This window comes from Rattus norvegicus, chromosome 15 (genome assembly GCF_036323735.1).
Source record: "Rattus norvegicus strain BN/NHsdMcwi chromosome 15, GRCr8, whole genome shotgun sequence".
In the NCBI taxonomy this organism is placed as follows: Eukaryota; Metazoa; Chordata; class Mammalia; order Rodentia; family Muridae; genus Rattus; species Rattus norvegicus.
Window position 1 is genome coordinate 59,617,175 of NC_086033.1, and position 22,717 is coordinate 59,639,891.

A 22,717-nucleotide genomic window follows, 5' to 3' on the forward strand; every position below is an offset into this window, starting at 1 on the left:
AGACAACTAACTCTCCTGTAAAAACAAAAAAAAAGAACAATTACTGGCTAAATTAATACACAAAACATTTTTCCATGGATAAAGTAATCAAGGTCCTTTATGCAAGGACCCAAGAATACTTCTTTCATCGCTTACGGAAAGATGCCTTATGGAGGAACATTTGAAGTCACATGGAGTATTGCCTCTTACTTTGGATATTAAGTTTTAACTGAAAACATGAAACAAAATCTGGAAATCATGTTATAATATCCTTAAAAATCAATTACCCTGCCTATTTAAAAACAAACAGTAACGTGCTTTTTTACACAAACCCTGAAGTACAGTGTACTCTGAGGTCTGCTATCCAGCAAACTAGATTAAAGTAAAAATTCGTGGCAGAGAGGTTTGTGTCCACAAGTAACTTATGGCATTGCCTTTATGGTAATTATCATCTTAGTGGTGAGCTTTGAAGATGAGGGGATGATTCTCAGTTACATGCAGTCTATTCCCCTTTTGCTTTGGCTCTCTTAAACTCTAAGTCTTTGCTACATTCTAATAGATTTATTACTGCCTCCACCATGGATTTCAACTGCTCCCTGTAAAATGTTTGATTGGCAGGGGAGGGGGTAGGTGGAAGAAACAGGTGTGTGAAGCTGAGTGGGTCCTCACCCCGACAAGGGAAGTACTACGCGGGCGTAAACAAAGCCATCAGGTTTAGGGATGACACTGCTTCATGAGCAGTGCGAGCAAGGAATGGTAGTTACTAACACGGTCCCTTGGCTTAAGTCTGTCTGCTGCTTTCTCCCATCTCTTAGATTAAAACAAAGCACTAAGCAAAAATAAGCCCTAGTTTTTAAAAATTACTATTGCACTTATTTATTTGTGCCGTCTGCCTGTCTGTCTGTCCATCCGTCCATCGCGCACCACAGTATGCCTCTGAATGTTAGGGAGCAACTTCTGGGCGCGAGTTCCTCTGATTCCAGGTCCACATGCACTGCTCTGCACTCAGGTCATCAGGCTTGGTGGCACACGCTTTATGGGCTAAGCCATCTAGATAGTCCACAATTAGTCTGTTTGTTTAAAGCAGGTCATAACTCTTCTGCTTAATCACACTGATTAAGTCACTCGGAAATTTGATATATTGTGACCAACTCTCTGTGTACAGTAGATAACTCTATCCCTAGAATCTGGGATGTGGAGGAGCATGAGTTCAAGGCCAGCCTAGGTTACAGCTTTATAAAACTCTAACAGCTGGGGACACAGTTTAGTGGTAAAGTGCTAAGGCCTTCATGGCCTAGATTTAATTCCCAGCACCACAAAACCCACAATCAATCAAACCACTTGAGCATGCGCTTTAAGGGTCAATACGAGAACCACAGGAACACAGATTCTAGTAAATCTGTGATGGAAGAAAACAGTTCCTCGGTCCCCAGCTCAGGAAAAAAAAAAAAAAAAAAAAGTTCCGACACTATTGTTAATCATAACCACACGACTTCACTAGCTCCCCTCTAACGTCTAACATTAAACAGTAAGTGAATGGTGAATGTAAAATAATACACGGTAGACAGCAAACTGCAAAATAAAAAGAGAACTGTGAACAAAATCTGGGTTATAAATTAAAGATATTCATCAAATTTTAAAACTGGTCCAGAGAGAAATCAGCACGACAGTGAGGAGCTTGTGATGGACAGACCTGGATGCTAGGAATCCTTCTTAAAGAGCAAAGAGCACAACTTCAACTAATCCAGACCTAGAGTTTTAAAAGGCAAAAACATGCTACGTTCCTTTCTGGGCTTTATTTTTTGAAGTTTTAAATATAAGTACAAACTTATTGAAATTCCCCTCCCCAATTTTCAAGGCAATCTTGGCCACAAAACAAAACTACGTATGCAGCGCTTACCTTACTCCTAAAATGAGACTGGCTTCTCGCCTACTCATTTTCTGCTCGAATCCTCCTTTATAGTAGGATGAAAAGCTCTGCACGGAAGAGAACAAGAAATAATTAGTTCCATGCACGAAGTAGCATGACCTCAATCCCTCACACTGGTACAGTAAGAGCAATGCATTTTACTAGAAACCAACGTGAAATTGCAGGGGAATGCACTATACAATGATCCTTTCATGAAACTCCAACCGAGATGAATGTAAGAAAAAAGTTAACAATGTTTTCAGCTTTTTCAGTGCATTAATTTTTCTATATGAGATATAACTGAAGGATGAGCAAAAGCCAATGCTTCCCTAAGCAAAGAACTGCTTTTCTTACTGGATAACCTTGACCAGGCCACTTATATCAACACGGCAGGGATATGTTTGCCTGCATCCAGGATGACAGAGGAAGAAGAACGGGCCAAGGTAACAGACAGGAAAGTCAAGAGAGGCAGGAAAAGTAAGCCATGGCCACGGTGGCTGCCAGTGTGAGCTAAGAAGGTACGAGCCAAGAGTGCTAAGAACCCACTGTGAAAGCCCTGGTAAGCTATGGAGAGAAGTTTTTACTCTCAATGGAATGAAGTACATCATTTGGCATTTGGAAGGATTAGCTTGAATCTGGGGAGTGGGAAAGAACCAGGGTAGAAGAAGGGACCAGCTGAAGAATATTACTGCTGTGATCTAGCAAGACACTGTGGATAAAGGAAGTCAGCAGCTGAGAATGGGGTGGAAAGTGGCCAGTTATTTGTCATGTATCTTGAAAGCAAACACTTGCTTGGTGGACTAGCATGGGACATGACAAAAAGAGAATTTTAAATGGTGTAGAAGACAGTTACATGTTGTCCAGACGCCTTGTCAGGACTGAAGGACTCAGACACAGGGATGTTGCTTGCTGGTCAGCCTGAGCTCTGACCATTTAAGACCAAAGTCAAGGCCATGCCCTCTTCCCAGGGCAGGTCACATCTGAAGGGACTGGGTGAGGTGTGTCACTGTGGTTGTCCAGGGTTCAGGCCTGGGATGCGGTTATACTTGCTTCCTAGGCCACTTTAATCTCATAACCCTGCTCTAACCACACTGCATGGCAGCCGCTGTGGCCCAGCCTTCGTTGTGTTTGCACTGCAGGCCAACTTGCTCCTCTACCCTTCTTGTCTTGCCTGAAGGATGCCAAGTCTAAAACTGTTCCTTAAAGTTACAGCACTCCGATCCCGGCCCGCAGCAGCTCTCTGCTCACAGACCCGGTGAGAGAGAGACCCAACCGCCTGGTCAGGTGGGCACTCCTGAGGCTGCAGAGCGGAAGAGACCACCAACACTGCTCACCCCTGCCCACATCCCTGGCCCAAGAGGAAACTGTATAAGGCCTCTGGGCTCCCGTGGGGGAGGGCCCAGGAGCGGAAGGACCCCTGCCTGAGACACCGCCGGACCCTGAAAGAAACAGACCAGATAAACAGTTCTCTGCACCCAAATCCCGTGGGAGGGAGAGCTAAACCTTCAGAGAGGCAGACAAGCCTGGGAAACCAGAAGAGACTGCTCCCTGCACACACATCTCGGACGCCAGAGGAAAAAGCCAAAGACCATCTGGAACCCTGGTGCACTGAAGCTCCCGGAAGGGGCGGCACAGGTCTTCCTGGTTGCTGCCGCTGCAGAGAGCCCCTGGGCAGCACCCCACGAGCGAACCTGAGTCTCGGGACCACAGGTAAGACCAACTTTTCTGCTGCAAGAAAGCTGCCTGGTGAACTCAAGACACAGGCCCACAGGAACAGCTGAAGACCTGTAGAGAGGAAAAACTACACGCCCGAAAGCAGAACACTCTGTCCCCATAACTGACTGAAAGAGAGGAAAACAGGTCTACAGCACTCCTGACACACAGGCTTATAGGACAGTCTAGCCACTGTCAGAAATAGCAGAACAAAGTAACACTAGAGATAATCTGATGGCGAGAGGCAAGCGCAGGAACCCAAGCAACAGAAACCAAGACTACATGGCACCATCGGAGCTCAATTCTCCCATCAAAACAAACATGGAATATCCAAACACACCAGAAAAGCAAGATCTAGTTTCAAAATCATTTTTGATCATGATGCTGGAGGACTTCAAGAAAGACATGAAGAACTCCCTTAGAGAACAAGTAGAAGCCTACAGAGAGGAATCGCAAAAATGCGTGAAAGAATCGCAAAAATCCCTGAAAGAATTCCAGGAAAACATAAATAAACAAGTAGAAGCCCATAGAGAGGAGACACAAAAATCCCTGAAAGAATTCCAGGAAAACACAATCAAACAGTTGAAGGAATTAAAAATGGAAATAGAAGCAATCAAGAAAGAACACATGGAAACAACCCTGGATATAGAAAACCAAAAGAAGAGACAAGGAGCTGTAGATACAAGCTTCACCAACAGAATACAAGAGATGGAAGAGAGAATCTCAGGAGCAGAAGATTCCATAGAAATCATTGACTCAACTGTCAAAGATAATGTAAAGCGGAAAAAGCTACTGGTCCAAAACATACAGGAAATCCAGGACTCAATGAGAAGATCAAACCTAAGGATAATAGGTATAGAAGAGAGTGAAGACTCCCAGCTCAAAGGACCAGTAAATATCTTCAACAAAATCATAGAAGAAAACTTCCCTAACCTAAAAAAAGAGATACCCATAGACATACAAGAAGCCTACAGAACTCCAAATAGATTGGACCAGAAAAGAAACACCTCCCGTCACATAATTGTCAAAACACCAAACGAACAAAATAAAGAAAGAATATTAAAAGCAGTAAGGGAAAAAGGTCAAGTAACATATAAAGGGAGACCTATCAGAATCACACCAGACTTCTCGCCAGAAACTATGAAGGCCAGAAGATCCTGGACTGATGTCATACAGACCCTAAGAGAACACAAATGCCAGCCCAGGTTACTGTATCCAGCAAAACTCTCAATTAACATTGATGGAGAAACCAAGATATTCCATGACAAAACCAAATTTACACAATATCTTTCTACAAATCCAGCACTACAAAGGATAATAAATTGTAAAGCCCAACATAAGGAGGCAAGCTATACCCTAGAAGAAGCAAGAAACTAATCGTCTTGGCAACAAAACAAAGAGAATGAAAGCACACAAACATAACCTCACATCCAAATATGAATATAAAGGGAAACAATAATCACTATTCCTTAATATCTCTCAATATCAATGGCCTCAACTCCCCAATAAAAAGACATAGATTAACAAACTGGATACGCAACGAGGACCCTGCATTCTGCTGCCTACAGGAAACACACCTCAGAGACAAAGACAGACACTACCTCAGAGTGAAAGGCTGGAAAACAACTTTCCAAGCAAATGGTCAGAAGAAGCAAGCTGGAGTAGCCATTCTAATATCAAATAAAATCAATTTCCAACTAAAAGTCATCAAAAAAGATAAGGAAGGACACTTCATATGCATCAAAGGAAAAATCCACCAAGATGAACTCTCAATCCTAAATATCTATGCCCCAAATACAAGGGCACCTACATACGTAAAAGAAACCTCACTAAAGCTCAAAACACACATTGCACCTCACACAATAATAGTGGGAGATTTCAACACCCCACTCTCATCAATGGACAGATCATGGAAACAGAAATTAAACAGTGATGTCGACAGACTAAGAGAAGTCATGAGCCAAATGGACTTAACGGATATTTATAGAACATTCTATCCTAAAGCAAAAGGATATACCTTCTTCTCAGCTCCTCATGGTACTTTCTCCAAAATTGACCATATAATTGGTCAAAAAATGGGCCTCAACAGGTACAGAAAGATAGAAATAATCCCATGCGTGCTATCGGACCACCACGGCCTAAAACTGGTCTTCAATAACAATAAGGGAAGAATGCCCACATATACGTGGAAATTGAACAATGCTCTACTCAATGATAACCTGGTCAAGGAAGAAATAAAGAAAGAAATTAAAAACTTTTTAGAATTTAATGAAAATGAAGATACAACATACCCAAACTTATGGGACACAATGAAAGCTGTGCTAAGAGGAAAACTCATAGCGCTGAGTGCCTGCAGAAAGAAACAGGAAAGAGCATATGTCAGCAGCTTGACAGCACACCTAAAAGCTCTAGGACAAAAAGAAGCAAATACACCCAGGAGGAGTAGAAGGCAGGAAATAATCAAACTCAGAGCTGAAATCAACCAAGTAGAAACAAAAAGGACCATAGAAAGAATCAACAGAATCAAAAGTTGGTTCTTTGAGAAAATCAACAAGATAGATAAACCCTTAGCCAGACTAACGAGAGGACACAGAGAGTGCGTCCAAATTAACAAAATCAGAAATGAAAGGGGAGACATAACTACAGATTCAGAGGAAATTCAAAAAATCATCAGATCTTACTAAAAAAACCTATATTCAACAAAATTTGAAAATCTTCAGGAAATGGACAATTTCCTAGACAGATACCAGGTATCGAAGTTAAATCAGGAACAGATAAACCAGTTAAACAACCCCATAACTCCTAAGGAAATAGAAGCAGTCATTAAAGGTCTCCCAACCAAAAAGAGCCCAGGTCCAGACGGGTTTAGTGCAGAATTCTATCAAACCTTCATAGAAGACCTCATACCAATATTATCCAAACTATTCCACAAATTTGAAACAGATGGAGCACTACCGAATTCCTTCTACGAAGCCACAATTACTCTTATACCTAAACCACACAAAGACACAACAAAGAAAGAGAACTTCAGACCAATTTCCCTTATGAATATCGACGCAAAAATACTCAATAAAATTCTGGCAAACCGAATTCAAGAGCACATCAAAACAATCATCCACCATGATCAAGTAGGCTTCATCCCAGGCATGCAGGGATGGTTTAATATACGGAAAACCATCAACGTGATCCATTATATAAACAAACTGAAAGAACAGAACCACATGATCATTTCATTAGATGCTGAGAAAGCATTGGACAAAATTCAACACCCCTTCATGATAAAAGTCCTGGAAAGAATAGGAATTTAAGGCCCATACCTAAACATAGTAAAAGCCATATACAGCAAACCAGTTGCTAACATTAAACTAAATGGAGAGAAACTTGAAGCAATCCCACTAAAATCAGGGACTAGACAAGGCTGCCCACTCTCTCCCTACTTATTCAATATAGTTCTTGAAGTTCTAGCCAGAGCAATCAGACAACAAAAGGAGATCAAGGGGATACAGATCGGAAAAGAAGAGGTCAAAATATCACTATTTGCAGATGACATGATAGTATATTTAAGTGATCCCAAAAGTTCCACCAGAGAACTACTAAAGCTGATAAACAACTTCAGCAAAGTGGCTGGGTATAAAATTAACTCAAATAAATCAGTTGCCTTCCTCTATACAAAAGAGAAACAAGCCGAGAAAGAAATTAGGGAAACGACACCCTTCATAATAGACCCAAATAATATAAAGTACCTCGGTGTGACTTTAACCAAGCAAGTAAAAGATCTGTACAATAAGAACTTCAAGACACTGAGGAAAGAAATTGAAGAAGACCTCAGAAGATGGAAAGATCTCCCATGCTCATGGATTGGCAGGATTAATATAGTAAAAATGGCCATTTTACCAAAAGCAATCTACAGATTCAATGCAATCCCCATCAAAATACCAATCCAATTCTTCAAAGAGTTAGACAGAACAATTTGCAAATTCATCTGGAATAACAAAAAACCCAGGATAGCTAAAGCTATCCTCAACAATAAAAGGACTTCAGGGGGAATCACTATCCCTGAACTCAAGCAGTATTACAGAGCAATAGTGATAAAAACTGCATGGTATTGGTACAGAGACAGACAGATAGACCAATGGAATAGAATTGAAGACCCAGAAATGAACCCACACACCTATGGTCACTTGATTTTTGACAAAGGAGCCAAAACCATCCAATGGAAAAAAGATAGCATTTTCAGCAAATGGTGCTGGTTCAACTGGAGGGCAACATGTAGAAGAATGCAGATCGATCCATGCTTATCACCCTGTACAAAGCTTAAGTCCAAGTGGATCAAGGACCTCCACATCAAACCAGACACACTCAAACTAATAGAAGAAAAACTAGGGAAGCATCTGGAACACATAGGCACTGGAAAAAATTTCCTGAACAAAACACCAATGGCTTATGCTCTAAGATCAAGAATCGACAAATGGGATCTCATAAAACTGCAAAGCTTCTGTAAGGCAAAGGACACTGTGGTTAGGACAAAACGGCAACCAACAGATTGGGAAAAGATCTTTACCAATCCTACAACAGATAGAGGGCTTATATCCAAAATATACAAAGAACTCAAGAAGTTAGACCGCAGGGAAACAAATAACCCTATTAAAAAATGGGGTTCAGAGCTAAACAAAGAATTCACAGCTGAGGAATGCCGAATGGCTGAGAAACACCTAAAGAAATGTTCAACATCTTTAGTCATAAGGGAAATGCAAATCAAAACAACCCTGAGATTTCACCTCACACCAGTGAGAATGGCTAAGATCAAAAACTCAGGTGACAGCAGATGCTGGCGAGGATGTGGAGAAAGAGGAACACTCCTCCATTGTTGGTGGGATTGCAGACTGGTACAACCATTCTGGAAATCAGTCTGGAGGTTCCTCAGAAAATTGGACATTGAACTGCCTGAGGATCCAGCTATACCTCTCTTGGGCATATACCCAAAAGATGCCTCAACATATAAAAGAGACACGTGCTCCACTATGTTCATCGCAGCCTTATTTATAATAGCCAGAAGCTGGAAAGAACCCAGGTGCCCTTCAACAGAGGAATGGATACAGAAAATGTGGTACATCTACACAATGGAATATTACTCAGCTATCAAAAACAACGAGTTTATGAAATTCGTAGGCAAATGGTTGGAACTGGAAAATATCATCCTGAGTGAGCTAACCCAATCACAGAAAGACATACATGGTATGCACTCATTGATAAGTGGCTATTAGCCCAAATGCTTGAATTACCCTAGATCCCTAGAACAAACGAAACTCAAGACGGATGATCAAAATGTGAATGCTTCACTCCTTCTTTAAATGAGGAAAAAGAATACCCTTGGCAGGGAAGGGAGAGGCAAAGATTAAAACAGAGACTGAAGGAACACCCATTCAGAGCCTGCCCCACAGGTGGCCCATACATATACAGCCACCCAATTAGACAAGATGGATGAAGCAAAGAAGTGTAGACCGACAGGAGCCGGATGTAGATCGCTCCTGAGAGACACAGCCAGAATACAGCAAATACAGAGGCGAATGCCAGCAGCAAACCACTGAACTGAGAATAGGTCCCCTGTGGAAGGAATCAGAGAAAGAACTGGAAGAGCTTGAAGGGGCTCGAGACCCCAAAAGTACAACAATGCCAAGCAACCAGAGCTTCCAGGGACTAAGCCACTACCTAAAGACTATACATGGACTGACCCTGGACTCTGACCCCATAGGTAGCAATGAATATCCTAGTAAGAGCACCAGTGGAAGGGGAAGCCCTGGGTCCTGCTAAGACTGAACCCCCAGTGAACTAGTCTATGGGGGGAGGGCAGCAATGGGGGGAGGGTTGGGAAGGGAACACCCATAAGGAGGGGGAGGGGGGAGGGGGATGTTTGCCCGGAAACCGGGAAAGGGAATAACACTCGAAATGTATATAAGAAATACTCAAGTTAATAAAAAAAAAAAAAAAGTTACAGCGCTCCAATTTTTGCCCCAATTGTCTGCTTTTCAAAGAACCCAAACCATACGAATAGTTTCAAGATTTGTGGCCTAGAACTGCCATAATGACTAAAGTCATCAGTCATGGGAAATGGACATGAGGAGGATGGCTGTTGATGGGTTACATTTGAAGCTTCTATCAAATTTCTAAGTGGCAAGAAGTTCAATCTACAGAAAGTCCTGAAACTTCTCACTGTGATCAGGGCTTGGTGAAGAGAGATTGAGCAGACTCCCAAAGGTGTGCAAGCATAGAGACTGAGCCTCAAAGTTTACATCAAAGCTTGAAACCAAAGAAAACTAAAAAACGCTAAGCAGACTGACCACATACGACATAGAAGGGAAACTAGAAGCCAAAAGTGAAGTAGTGAAAAGTGGTTTCCAATGCTTCTGATGGGGAAAAGAGAATGTGATCCAAAAATCAACACCAGAATTAGCAAAGGTCAACAGAGAAGCAGAATTGAGTTCCAGCCCAGCCAGCCTGGACTGTACAGAGATCTGTCTCAGAAACCAAGAGCACATGAAGCCAACTGAGTCACAGTGCATAGCTGTGATCAAAGCACTTAGACGAGAGAGGCAGGAGAAGCACGCACATCACTGCTCTCTCTGGCAACAGAACAACACCCTATCTCAAACTAGGGAAAAGGAGAGATCAGAAATGAGAGGGGAAGAAATCAGAGGAGGCAGCAAGGGAAAGGAATTAATTTCAGGAGCTCCAAACACAAAGTAGGTATATGAACTCAGCTTTTAGAAAGAAATAAAGGCATATATGATTGCATATATATATATATATATATATATATATATATATATATATATATATATTTCTAGACAGAAGCTTGTATTTTCATGAGATACAATAAGTAACTATAGTCACTGACTATAATATATATCAGAGATTGATTCCAGAACCCTGGACGTATTGAAATGCTTAAGTGTACAAGTCTGTTACACAGAACGGCAACATAGTATCTGTATATAAGCTATCTTACCCTCTTATACACCCGGAATCACCTGTAGGTCCCTAAAACAATGCAAACTCCACACAAATAAGCAGTGGCTATACTGTAATTGTTTAAAGAATGATTAAAAAGGAAAAAGTGTACACACTTAGTACAGAAGCAACTTCCCCTTCCACGTAGACGATCGGCTGCAAGTCCTGTCAAGGGCTGTCTTTTACCACATAGACACTGATCTAAATATCGAACAGGGCACGAGAGTAACATGCCTTATTCCAAGTGCCACGTCATTTTCAAACTACTACGAAGCAAAACACAGAGACTGTTACAGAGGACAGGAGGGTAAACCTCAAGCCCGAGCTGGGGAGAAACTGGAGGAAGGTCAGATGGGCCTAAAGGCTCTCCCAGGAGACTAAGCTCTTTATTAGATGCAAACCTTACTGCTAGCTGAAAGCAGGTTATTTGAGTTGATTATGGGAGCCATTTCTACAGGAGCACATTTGTTCTTATTTTGGTCTTAAATCATTTTTTTTTCTTTCTTTTTTTTTTTTTCCGGAGCTGGGGACCAATCCCAGGGCCCTCTACCACTGAGCTAAATCCCAATCATGCTTAAGGCCGATAAAGTTTTCTCTACAAAAAAAGGTATTGCTGTGAGTCTTCATCTACCTTAGGGAGCTCTAAGACTCAGAGTCAGCATAAGATAAAATGATGCTCCCCAAACTGTGATTCTCCCTATAGTCCCAGTTACTACTCTTAAAAGCAAGCGCTGGTTGGTATTTGTGCTATTTTTCTTTTTACTATGTGAAAATGGTGCCACATAAGTTTCCTCAACATCCAGCGTCTGTGAGAACTTCATATTCAAAAGTCATCATACTTTCTAAAAGAACACTATTTCATGGACAGACACTTAACACAACAGGGTCAACAGACAGAAAAACAGACAAGAGAAAATGGAAGCCTATGTTGCGTAACTACTAAGACATAGGCACATTTCTTCAGAGAAAATCCTGCCTTCTAGTACTATAAAATTTAGATTTTCCTATTAGTTTTTAAAAAGAAATATTTTGGGGCTGGGGATTTAGCTCAGTGGTAGAGCGCTTACCTAAGAAGCGCAAGGCCCTGGGTTCGGTCCCCAGCTCTGAAAAAAGAACCAAAAAAAAAAAAAAAAAAAAGAAATATTTTATAATATACCAATCTATTATCTTTAAATTACTATTGGTATTATAACCAGGCACAAAATTATAACTCAGTATCTCTCTCCTTTAATATTAAATAATAACTCAGGGTGTCTGAGGCGAGATAAGATAGAGCAACACTGAATTGTTTAGGGTACAGAGATAAGATGCTGCAGTCCCTTCTCTGAAAAGACGTGATCCCGTGGAAATGTCTAGATCCATTAACATGATACTATGACAAGTAACAATCATGTGATTAGATATGGAGAGAAGATGGTGTGGTCCACTGGAACCACCCTGGAAGGTAGAAATTATTGTTTTGTATTATTCTGTTCAAGAAGCAGACACAAGAAACTCCAGGAATCACATTCATTTCTCTCCGAGATTAGGGTGAAGTGACTCTGTGTCAGGCTATCAAAGGGATAGCTCAAGCTGGACAGATCTTTGTTAGACATGCGAGCAGCACAGGAACAGCCCTCCGGAAATCCAGGTGAAAGTGGCATCATTCACAGAGCAAGGTGAAGAATACATTTCATTGAGAAATCAAGAATGATCTGAGTTATAGAGCAGGGTGACTTAAAAAAAAAGACAAGTCACAAATAGAAAATTAAAAGCCTCGAAGAAGATAAATGATTCAGGACTCTATCCCCAAATTAGGAGTGATCAGACATTTGTTGAACCAATTAGTATTCATTTATACATTTCTAATAACAAAGGGCACTAGTTAAAAATAACAGACTGAGTCATTGTGGTGCTTTGAACTGGAATGGTTCCCATTTTAATGCTTAGCCCATGGGGAGTGACACTATTTGGAGGTGTGGCCTTGTTGGAAGAAGTGTGTCACTGTGGGGGCGGGCCTTAAGGTGTGATGCTCAAGCCAATCACAGAGTCACTCCACTTCAGCTGCCTGAAGATCCAGATGTAGACGCCTCAGCTCCTCTAGCCCCATGTCTGCCTGCACACCACTATGCTTCCCACCTTGATGATAATTAATCAACCTCTGAACTGTAAGCCAGCTCCAATGAGATGTTTTCCTTTGTAAGAGTTGCTAAAGTGATGGTGTCTCTTTAGAGCAAAAGAAACCCTAAGACAATCATAAAGATCCTTTGTCTCCCAAAGTGACTTAGAAATGAGAAAGTAAATATTTATAATAAGAAAAAAATAATAGACTTTGAAAGTAAGATGTAAGCAGTAAGGTACAAAGTTTGAACAAATAGTGATGTCTAAAACATGAAAGGCTGCACTGACAGGTGGAAAAACCGTCACAGTAGCCTCAAACGTCAGGAAACAGAACAAACAAATACACCAGGAAAAAATAAACTCCTGCTGGGAAACCAAGAAAAGCCATTAAGTTCAGAGGCCATTTCTTTTTTGAGTATTGAGGTAAAGAGTAAAGAGGGGCCATCACTATACTCTACTAAATTCCAGCCTAAAAGCCCAGAGCCTGTGACTTTTCCCTTTGACCAAGAAAACAGATACATTGCTATGAAGAAGAAATAAAAACAATGGCCGGTCACCTTGTCTGGCCTCAGTGGGAGAGGATAAACCTAGTCCTGCAGTGACTCCATGTGCCAGGGTGGGGTGAAACCCTTGGGTAGCCTCCCCTTTCTCAGAGGAGAAGGGGGAAGGGGAAAGGGTTGTGTGTGTGTGTGAGGGGGAGTGCAGGAGGAGAGGAGGGGGCTGTGATCAGGACATAAATGAATAAATAATGAAAACAACAACCACAATGAACAATGACCTCTTAGACAGTACACTTTTCTCTTGTATGGCTGAGGAGATGGCTGGTAGTTAAAAACACCAAGGCACTGAGCTGGAGAGATGGCTCAGTGGTTAAGAGCACTGACTTCTCTTCCAGAGGTCCTGAGTTCAATTCCCAGCACCCACATGCTAGCTCACAACCATCTGTAATGGGATCTGATGCCCTCTTCTGGTGTGTCTGGAGACAGCTACAGTGTACTTATATATAATAAATAAATCTTAAAAAAAACAACAACAACCCACCAAGGCTGTTGCAGAAGCATCACAGCGGACATCCCACGTCGCCCACCGTCCAGCCTCTGGGATCTAACAGCAGCTCCTACACCCGTTAGGCACCTGCACTCATATGGGGGCTGCTCCACAAATACATCCATAAGTTAAAATAAAATACATTTAAAACATTTCCCTGATATAAAACTCAGATGAATTGAATTAAAGATGGCCATTGCTAACCATCAGCCTGGTGATTGGCAAAATGAAGAATTATGAAACATAGAAGAAAAATCCAGGAACAAAAGAGAGAGAGAGAGAGAGAGAGAGAGATAAACCAGGTAGACACTTCTTCCTAATAAGAATCCTATAGAGATTTAACAGAGGGAAGAAATAAAGAAAAGCATAAGAAGTATGACAGAATAAAACAGTACTTTCAAATAAGTTACAATGTATTCCGAATCCTCATGAAATGCTAAGTAATGCTAAGATACTAATAGTAAAGGAAACAAACTAAAACCATCACACAGTGAAACAAAGCTACAAAGCAGGTGGTCCAGGTGTAAAAGGTAGTCAGGTGAGCAGCAGAAACTCTGGCTGTGACCGTGCAGGGACCAGGAGGGCGGGCAGTGAGGTTGGGCCCTAGGGACTCTACTTCTGTTACAATGGTACCACGAGATTTTAAGCAGCCACAAGTCACAGTTAATCATGAGGGGCAACACAAGTCTTGTAGTGGAAAAACAGTGAAAAGATCCACCATCCTTGCTCACAGATGAACACTCACTCTAGCCAGCATTCCAATACAATACATTTTAGACATGCGAATAAGCAAAGTGGGATTTAAGAACAGGACAGTTAATCTCGAGTGATAAAGACTATACAGAATGATAAGCAGAAAGCCCACTGCGCCTGGAACCATCCACCCTACGGATGTGATAGTGACATACAATTTTGTTCCTATTCTTTTAGTAACCCAACTTGGCTCTAAAGTTCATACTTATCAAACCCTGTAATGCTGCAGTTATGAAGTGTGGACTCCTTAGTGTGAAGAGAAGCTATGTAGATACTTCATGTCTCAGTTTCTCTGGAGGGGTTAAATGTAATGAATTATTTTTAAAGATGATGAGTACAGTATTCTAAACTGTTTTTTATTTAAAAAGAAAAATACAGATGCATTAAAACATCCTTACGAGGGGAGGGCAGGGCAGCAGCACATCACCATGCTCAAGCCTCTCTCCTTAGGAAAGGCCTCCAGTAAGGCATGCCAGGCGGCCCGGCCTGCTGCAGGCCTCCCCTGAGCAGTGCACTGGGGAAGACATTCTCAAGGCCTTTTCCTTCTTCTGCAGCACTGAATAACACAGTGTTCCATAAAGCTTGAAGGTTTTCTATTTGTGGTGTACATATGTGTACAAAAGATCACCAGGACGGAAGCAAGGTAATTTCTGATTTTTCCCAGTTATAAGTGACACACATAGAAAGACAGAGCCAACATACACTCACTGAACCCTATTACGGTTTCCACTCCTGTCACTGTGACACTGCCTAACATGATTCCTTCTCAACTACCCTCACAGTGAGCTCTGGCTCACTCTGGTCTACACTGAAGATTAGGCAGGCCAAACGATAAAGCTAATTACAGCAGACCAAATCTCCTTTCCCCTGTTCAAAATCTTTCAAAAACAGAGGTGCTACCATGGTCCTAGGCAGTAAGAGATCTGGGCCCCAGCCAACTTACTGTCTTCAGTCACCACTGGAATTACCCTTGCATTAGGGACCTCCCACCTAGGGACCTCTGGTACTCCTATTGCCCAGAACACTGTCCTTCACATGTCTGTGGACTCGCCTCCTAAAAGGCTGTCGGCCTGAATATACACACGCCCCTTTCCTCTGCTATTCTTGTATTTTATCCTGGTTGGATTACTTATGGATACTTGATAATTTTGGGAATCTTCAGGTTTTAAATTGCTTATCTCCACTAAAATGTAAAACTGTAAACTCCTAGAGAGAAGTATCTTTGGCCTAGGAGTACGTTCCACTGCCATGTAGCAGACACACAGTGAATAGTAACCAAACAAATGCTAAAATATCTATGTACCAATGTTAGTCAAGTCAAATATAAATGGGAAACAGAAAACAAAGCTATATTCTATAAGCACTATAAATTCTACAAACTGCATTCACAGCTTTCAGAAAATCTCGTGCGTGTTTGAAAGGACTCTGAATTACTTGTTAAGGCATCCTTTGAAGGGGCTGCCATCAACCAAGCCCCACCGGCTGGTAATGTCTGTGCTAAAACAACTCATTCTCTCTCATTAGCTGGCTCTAATCTCCATAAGTCAATGTTTACATTGCAGCGATTCAGCGAATCCTTATGGTGAACCCTTCAGTGACCACAAACTGCAAGTCACACTGCAGCAATTTTTAAGAAAAAATATTTATTTTTCATGCATTGTTGTGTCTGTGTGAGGGGGTTGGATGCCCTGGAAATTGAGTTACAGACACTTGAGAGATGCCATGTGGGGACGTGGAATTGAACCCGAGTCCTCTGGAAGAGCAACCAGGCTCTTAACCACCAAGCCTCTCCACCTTCCAACACACTATAGTTTTTTAATACCTATTTTCATTCATTCTGTACTTCTATTAAGTTTATAGGGAATATCTAGAATTCTGTTAAATGAATGTATAGGCCCATAGGAGTTTGTGGCTGGACTTTCCTGGTTTCATGTTTAAGATGGTCAAATGCAGTGATACAGAGTATCAAGGTGACATTCACTCTACAGAAGTCTACCACTGCTTTACTTAGCTGTCACTCTTACCTCCTGGCACAGGGATTGGTAAGTGGCGGGCTCTCACTGTTTATGAAGTAACTAAACAGTCGTTAGACGGGAGAGATGACAGGTCTGGTGGCACATGCCTGTAATCTCGACACTCAGTGTATGAGGCTTTCGGGTCAAGAGTTCAAAGTCAGCTCTGACTCAACAGTGAGATGCTAACTCAAAAACACAAATCCAAAGAGGCTAGGTGTGTGTCTGCAGCCAGCCACTCGGGAAATGGGAACAGGAGGAGCAAAGAGCTCAGGCCAGCCTGGGCTACATGAGAGCCTGCTTCAACACCTGACAGTCTATCCAACACTACCTAGAGTATAACAGCCGTCAGAACCAGAAATCGGAGTTCATACGCAAAAATCCTATGACTGAGGAACTTAACTCCATAAACTAGACAGACACACAGGTGATGTCAGGGGAGCAAAGGCCAACGTCTGCCCAGCGTCCAGGTGGGCAGCCTAAGATGCGCTCCGAGTTGCTCTGAGCTGCGCTGCAGTAGGCCAAGAGACCGTCAAAATGTGCTTCCTGATCACAGCCTCGTTTCACTTACTGGAGAGGAAATCTTCCTTGCTGTTGCAGTGAGTACTTGTTCTAGAGGTTTCCAGATTTGAAATGCATAGCGACCTAAACAGTAAGGAGAACAAACACAAATATATTTTTCATAATCAATGTCAATCATTACTTTAAAGTGCTTATCATACATAATTTATTGATAGTTTATCTTATAAGTGCTATTTCAAATGAGTATTCAAATTTTATCAAAGAGACCTGTTATTTTTCAAACTTGTAATTTACTAAAAGACAGACTTTGACATTAATATCACCACAGGCAACACACATATCAAGTTCTAGCTCATTTAATGGAATTAGTTTTCAGTGTTTACATGTATAACATTTTATACAATGTTATAGAATACAATAATATCTTAACACTCCTTCCATAATAAACTGAACAGAGTAAGTCACTGTAACAGATACCTAAATGTAAATGATACTAAATGATTAATTATATTGTCACTTATGATGATATACACACTGAAATACACAAAAGACAAACTTCTGAACACACATGGTATAGGAAGGCAATTACTAGAGTAACCTGGAGAGTAAGAAAGCAACCACATGTGAAGCTAATTACTAAAGAATTGATTGTCTGTCTTTCTCACTTTAGATGTTTACTTTCTCTAAAATCTTAACTTTGGTTTTCCTTTTTTTGGTTTTTAAATCTTTAATCTCATTTATGTATGTCAGATTACAGTGATTTATCATCCATAAAACTTAGTATCATGGGTTTTTAGCTGGATTCCCAACCTCGCTGATCCCCGCCCGCACCTCACTGCTCCCAAACCCCATGGGAGAGAGAGCTCACCTCCCAGACAGGTGGGCACCCCTGAGACTGCAGAGCTGAAGAGACCACTAATATTGCCCACCCCCTGCCCACATCCCTGGCCCAAGAGGAAACTGTATACAGCCTCTGGGATCCGGTAGATAGGGGCACTGGAGTGCAGGTCCCCCGCGCCCGAGACACTGCCGGAACCTGAAGGGACTGGATCAACAGTTCTCTGCACCCAAATCCTGTGCGAGGGAGAGCTAAACCTTCAGAGAGGCAGACATGCCTGGGAAGCCAGAAGAGACTACACTCTGCCCACATTTCTGACTGGGAAAACACCAAATGACATCTGGGACCCTGGTGCACAGGGGCTCCTGGAAAGGGTGGCACAGGTCCTCCTGGTTGCTGCCCTCCCGGAGAACTCATAAGCAACACCCTACGAGCAAACTTGAGCCTTGGGACGACAGGTAAGACCACCTTTTCTGCTCCAAGTGACCTGCCTGGTGAACTCAGGACACAGGTACACAGGAACAGCTGAAGACCTGTAGACAGGAAAAAGTACACGCCCGAAAGCAGAACACTCTGTCCCCATAACTGGCTGAAAGAAAACAGGAAAACAGGTCTACAGCACTCCTGACCCACAGGCTTATAGGACAGTCTAGCCACTGTCAGAAATAGCAGAACAAAGTAACACTAGGGATAACCTGATGGCGAGAGGCAAGCGCAGGAACCAAAGCAACAGAAACCAAGACTACATGGCATCATCGGAGCCCAATTCTCCCACCAAAGCAAACACCGAATATCCAAACACACCAGAAAAGCAAGATCTAGATTTAAAATCATAGTTGATCATGATGCTGGAGGACTTCAAGAAAGACATGAAGAACTCCCTTAGAGAAATGCAGGAAAACATAAATAAACAAGTAGAAGCCTACAGAGAGGAATCACAAGAATCCCTGAAAGAATTCCAGGAAAACACAATCAAACAATTGAAGGAATTAAAAATGGAAATAGAAGCAATGAAGAAAGAACACAGGGAAACAACCCTGGATATAGAAAACCAAAGGAAGAGACAAGGAGCCGTATATACAAGCATCACCAGCAGAATACAAGAGATAGAAGAGAGAATCTCAGGAGCAGAAGATTCCATAGAAATCATCGATACAACTGTCAAAGATAATGTAAAATGGAAAAAGCTACTGGTCCAAAACATACAGGAAATCCAGGACTCAATGAGAAGATCAAACCTAAGGATAATAGGTATAGAAGAGAGTGAAGACTCCCAGCTCAAAGGACCAGTAAATATCTTCAACAAAATCATAGAAGAAAACTTCCCTAACCTAAAGAAAGAGATGCCCAAAAGCATACAAGAAGCCTACAGAACTCCAAATAGATTGGACCAGAAAAGAAACACCTCCCGTCACATAATAGTCAAAACATAAAATGCACAAAATAAAGAAAGAATATTAAAAGCAGTAAGGGAAGAAGGTCAAGTAACATATAAAGGCAGACCTATCAGAATCACACCAGACTTTTCGCCAGAGACTATGAAAGCCAGAAGATCCTGGACAGATGTCATACAGACCCTAAGAGAACACAAATGCCAGCCCAGGTTACTGTATCCTGCAAAACTCTCAATTAACATAGATGGAGAAACCAAGATATTCCATGACAAAACCAAATTTATACAATATCTTTCTACAAATTCAGCGCTACAAAGGAAAATAAATGGTAAAGCCCAACATAAGGAGGCAAGCTACACCCTAGAAAAAGCAAGAAACTAATCGTCTTGGCAACAAAACAAAGAGAAGAAAAGCACACAAACATAACCTCACATCCAAATATGAATATAACAAGAAGCAATAATCACTATTCCTTAATATCTCTCAACATCAATGGTCTCAACTCCCCAATAAAAAGACATAGATTAACAAACTGGATACGCAACAAGGACCCTGCATTCTGTTGCCTACAGGAAACACACCTCAGAGACAAAGACAGACACTACCTCAGAGTGAAAGGCTGGAAAACAACTTTCCAAGCAAATGGTCGGAAAAAGCAAGCTGGAGTAGCCATTCTAATATCAAATAAAATCAATTTTCAACTAAAAGTCATCAAAAAAGATAAGGAAGGACACTTCATATTCATCAAAGGAAAAATCCACCAAGATGAACTCTCAATACTAAATATCTATGCTCCAAATACAAGGGCACCTACATACATAAAAGAAACCTTACTAAAGCTCAAAACATACATTGCACCTCACACAATAATAGTAGGAGATTTCAATACCCCACTCTCATCAATGGACAGGTCATGGAAACAGAAATTAAACAGAGACGTAGACAGACTAAGAGAAGTCATGAACCAAATGGACTTAACAGATATTTATAGAACATTCTATCCTAAAGCAAAAGGATATACCTTCTTCTCAGCTCCTCATGGTACTTTCTCCAAAATTGACCATATAATTGGTCAAAAAACGGGCCTCAACAGACACAGAAATATAGAAATAATCCCATGCGTCCTATCAGACCACCACGGGCTAAAGCTGGTCTTCAATAACAGTAAGGGAAGAACGCCCACATATACGTGGAAGTTGAACAATGCTCTACTCAATAATAACCTGGTCAAGGAAGAAATAAAGAAAGAAATTAAAGACTTCTTAGAATTTAATGAAAATGAAGGTACAACATACCCAAACTTATGGGACACAATGAAAGCTGTGCTAAGAAGAAAACTCATAGCTCTGAGTGCCTGCAGAAAGAAACAGGAGAGAGGATATGTCACCAGCTTGACAGCACACCTAAAAGCTCTAGAACAAAAAGAAGCAAATACACCCAGAAGGAGCAGAAGGCAGGAAATAATCAAACTCAGAGCTGAAATCAACCAAGTAGAAACAAAAAGGACCATAGAAAGAATCAACAGAACCAAAAGTTGGTTCTTTGAGAAAATCAACAAGATAGATAAACCCTTAGCCAGGCGAACGAGAGGACACAGAGAATGTGTCCAAATTAACAAAATCAGAAATGAAAAGGGAGACATAACTACAGATTCAGAGGAAATTCAAAAAATCATCAGATCTTACTACAAAAGCCTATATTCAACAAAACTTGAAAATCTGCAGGAAATGGGCAATTTCCTAGACAGACACCAGGTACCAAAGTTAAATCAGGAACAGATAAACCATTTAAACAACCCCAAAACTCCTAACAAAATAGAAGCAGTCATTAAAGGTCTCCCAACCAAAAAGAGCCCAGGTCCAGATGGGTTTAGTGCAGAATTCTATCAGACCTTCATAGAAGACCTCATACCAATACTATCCAAACTATTCCACAAAATTGAAACAGATGGATCACTACCAAATTCCTTCTATGAAGCCACAATTACTCTTGTACCTAAAGCACACAAAGACCCAACAAAGAAAGAGAACTTCAGACCAATTTCCCTTATGAATATCGACGCAAAAATACTCAATAAAATTCTGGCAAACCGAATCCAAGAGCATATCAAAACAATCATCCACCATGATCAAGTAGGCTTCATCCCAGGCATGCAGGGATGGTTTAATATACGGAAAACCATCAACGTGATCCATTATATAAACAAACTGAAAGAACAAAACCACATGATCATTTCATTAGATGCTGAGAAAGCATTGGACAAAATTCAACACCCCTTCATGATAAAAGTCCTGGAAAGAATAGGAATTCAAGGCCCATACCTAAACATAGTAAAAGCCATATACAGCAAATCAGTCGCTAACATTAAACTAAATGGAGGGAATAACATTCGAAATGTAAATAAGAAATACTCAATAAAAAAAAATAAAAAAAAAATACAAAAAACAAACAAACAAACAAAAAAAAACCCTTAGTATCACTTTTAGCTCTAAGGTACCTGAGAAGAGTTTGGCAATTTGGCAATTATCTCCATCTTGATCAAAAGATTATAATTACTATTATGTTATATTTCATATTATAACTACTACTGAAATTGAAAGTTAAAATCGTTCAGTTTATCTAAAGACAGATTTACATTTTTAGACATATATATTGGAGTAAATGTCTCTATTTGATTACTAGAAAGTAATCAAATTGAATCACTAAGAAATAAAATTGGAATTGGAAATGTAAAATGTAAAATGGAAATATAAAACCAAGTAGAAAATAAGTGCTTATATTATACTTTGAGAAAGTGTAAGAAACTCTGTGAGTGAGAGAAATGTTAGTTGTTAAATGAAAATAGCTAAACTGGTCTATGCCAGAGATTTCCTCTACCAAAGATAAAAAATTTAATATGAGTTTCTTTTCTAAAACATATCTGAGTTTTTAGGAGGAGCAAACTCTGACTTTAATTTCCCTTTGTTAAGTATCCTAATAGCTCCTTGTGCTGGTAAGTGGGAGCTACAGCAATACAGATCCTAAGTCATGCTGAGGGCCCTGCCCAAGGATACCATCAGAAGGCACACGTTCCACCTGTGCCTTCCCACAGGTCTTGCTAGAAAATCGTGTAAGATACCACAAACCTAAATTCTAATACCAGACAGAAGCTCATGTGCAAATTAAAAATTCCAGTGGGAAGATTCAACTATCTGGATCTTTCGGGGTAGTTTACTATTTCGCTCCATATATAAAATATCACTTTCAAATCACCTCAAAGTTCTTGAAAACCACAATCAGGCACACCAACTAAACTCCTGCCTTAGTGGACAGGAAAGATAAATATTTCAGGAAGTGATATTTGAGGTCCATTTAAACATAAACTGGAAGATCTAGTTGCAACAAATGGAAGTATATGGTCTCCTACGTTCTTTTACTCAGTGTTATCTAGCTCTGGGCAACT

At 40.9% G+C, this 22,717-nt stretch overlaps 1 protein-coding gene across 6 annotated transcripts in view; it reads right to left on the reverse strand.

Moving 5' to 3' along the window:
- Positions 1-22,717, reverse strand: part of Dnajc15 (DnaJ heat shock protein family (Hsp40) member C15) — a 64,549-nt gene that overhangs the window by 22,861 nt on the left and 18,971 nt on the right. For 5 of the 6 annotated variants that reach the window (XR_005493707.2, NM_001106050.1, XM_063274152.1 and 2 more), the window contains 2 exons: positions 17,093-17,166; positions 1,880-1,956 (listed from right to left, as the gene is read on the reverse strand). Coding sequence is in view for 5 of the 6 variants with exons in the window: in NM_001106050.1 (NP_001099520.1) it covers positions 1,880-1,956; positions 17,093-17,166 (151 nt within the window). In the remaining variant the exon portion in view is untranslated. The remainder of the gene's footprint in view (positions 1-1,879; positions 1,957-17,092; positions 17,167-22,717) is intronic. The other variant, XM_039093176.2, reaches the window with a different exon arrangement.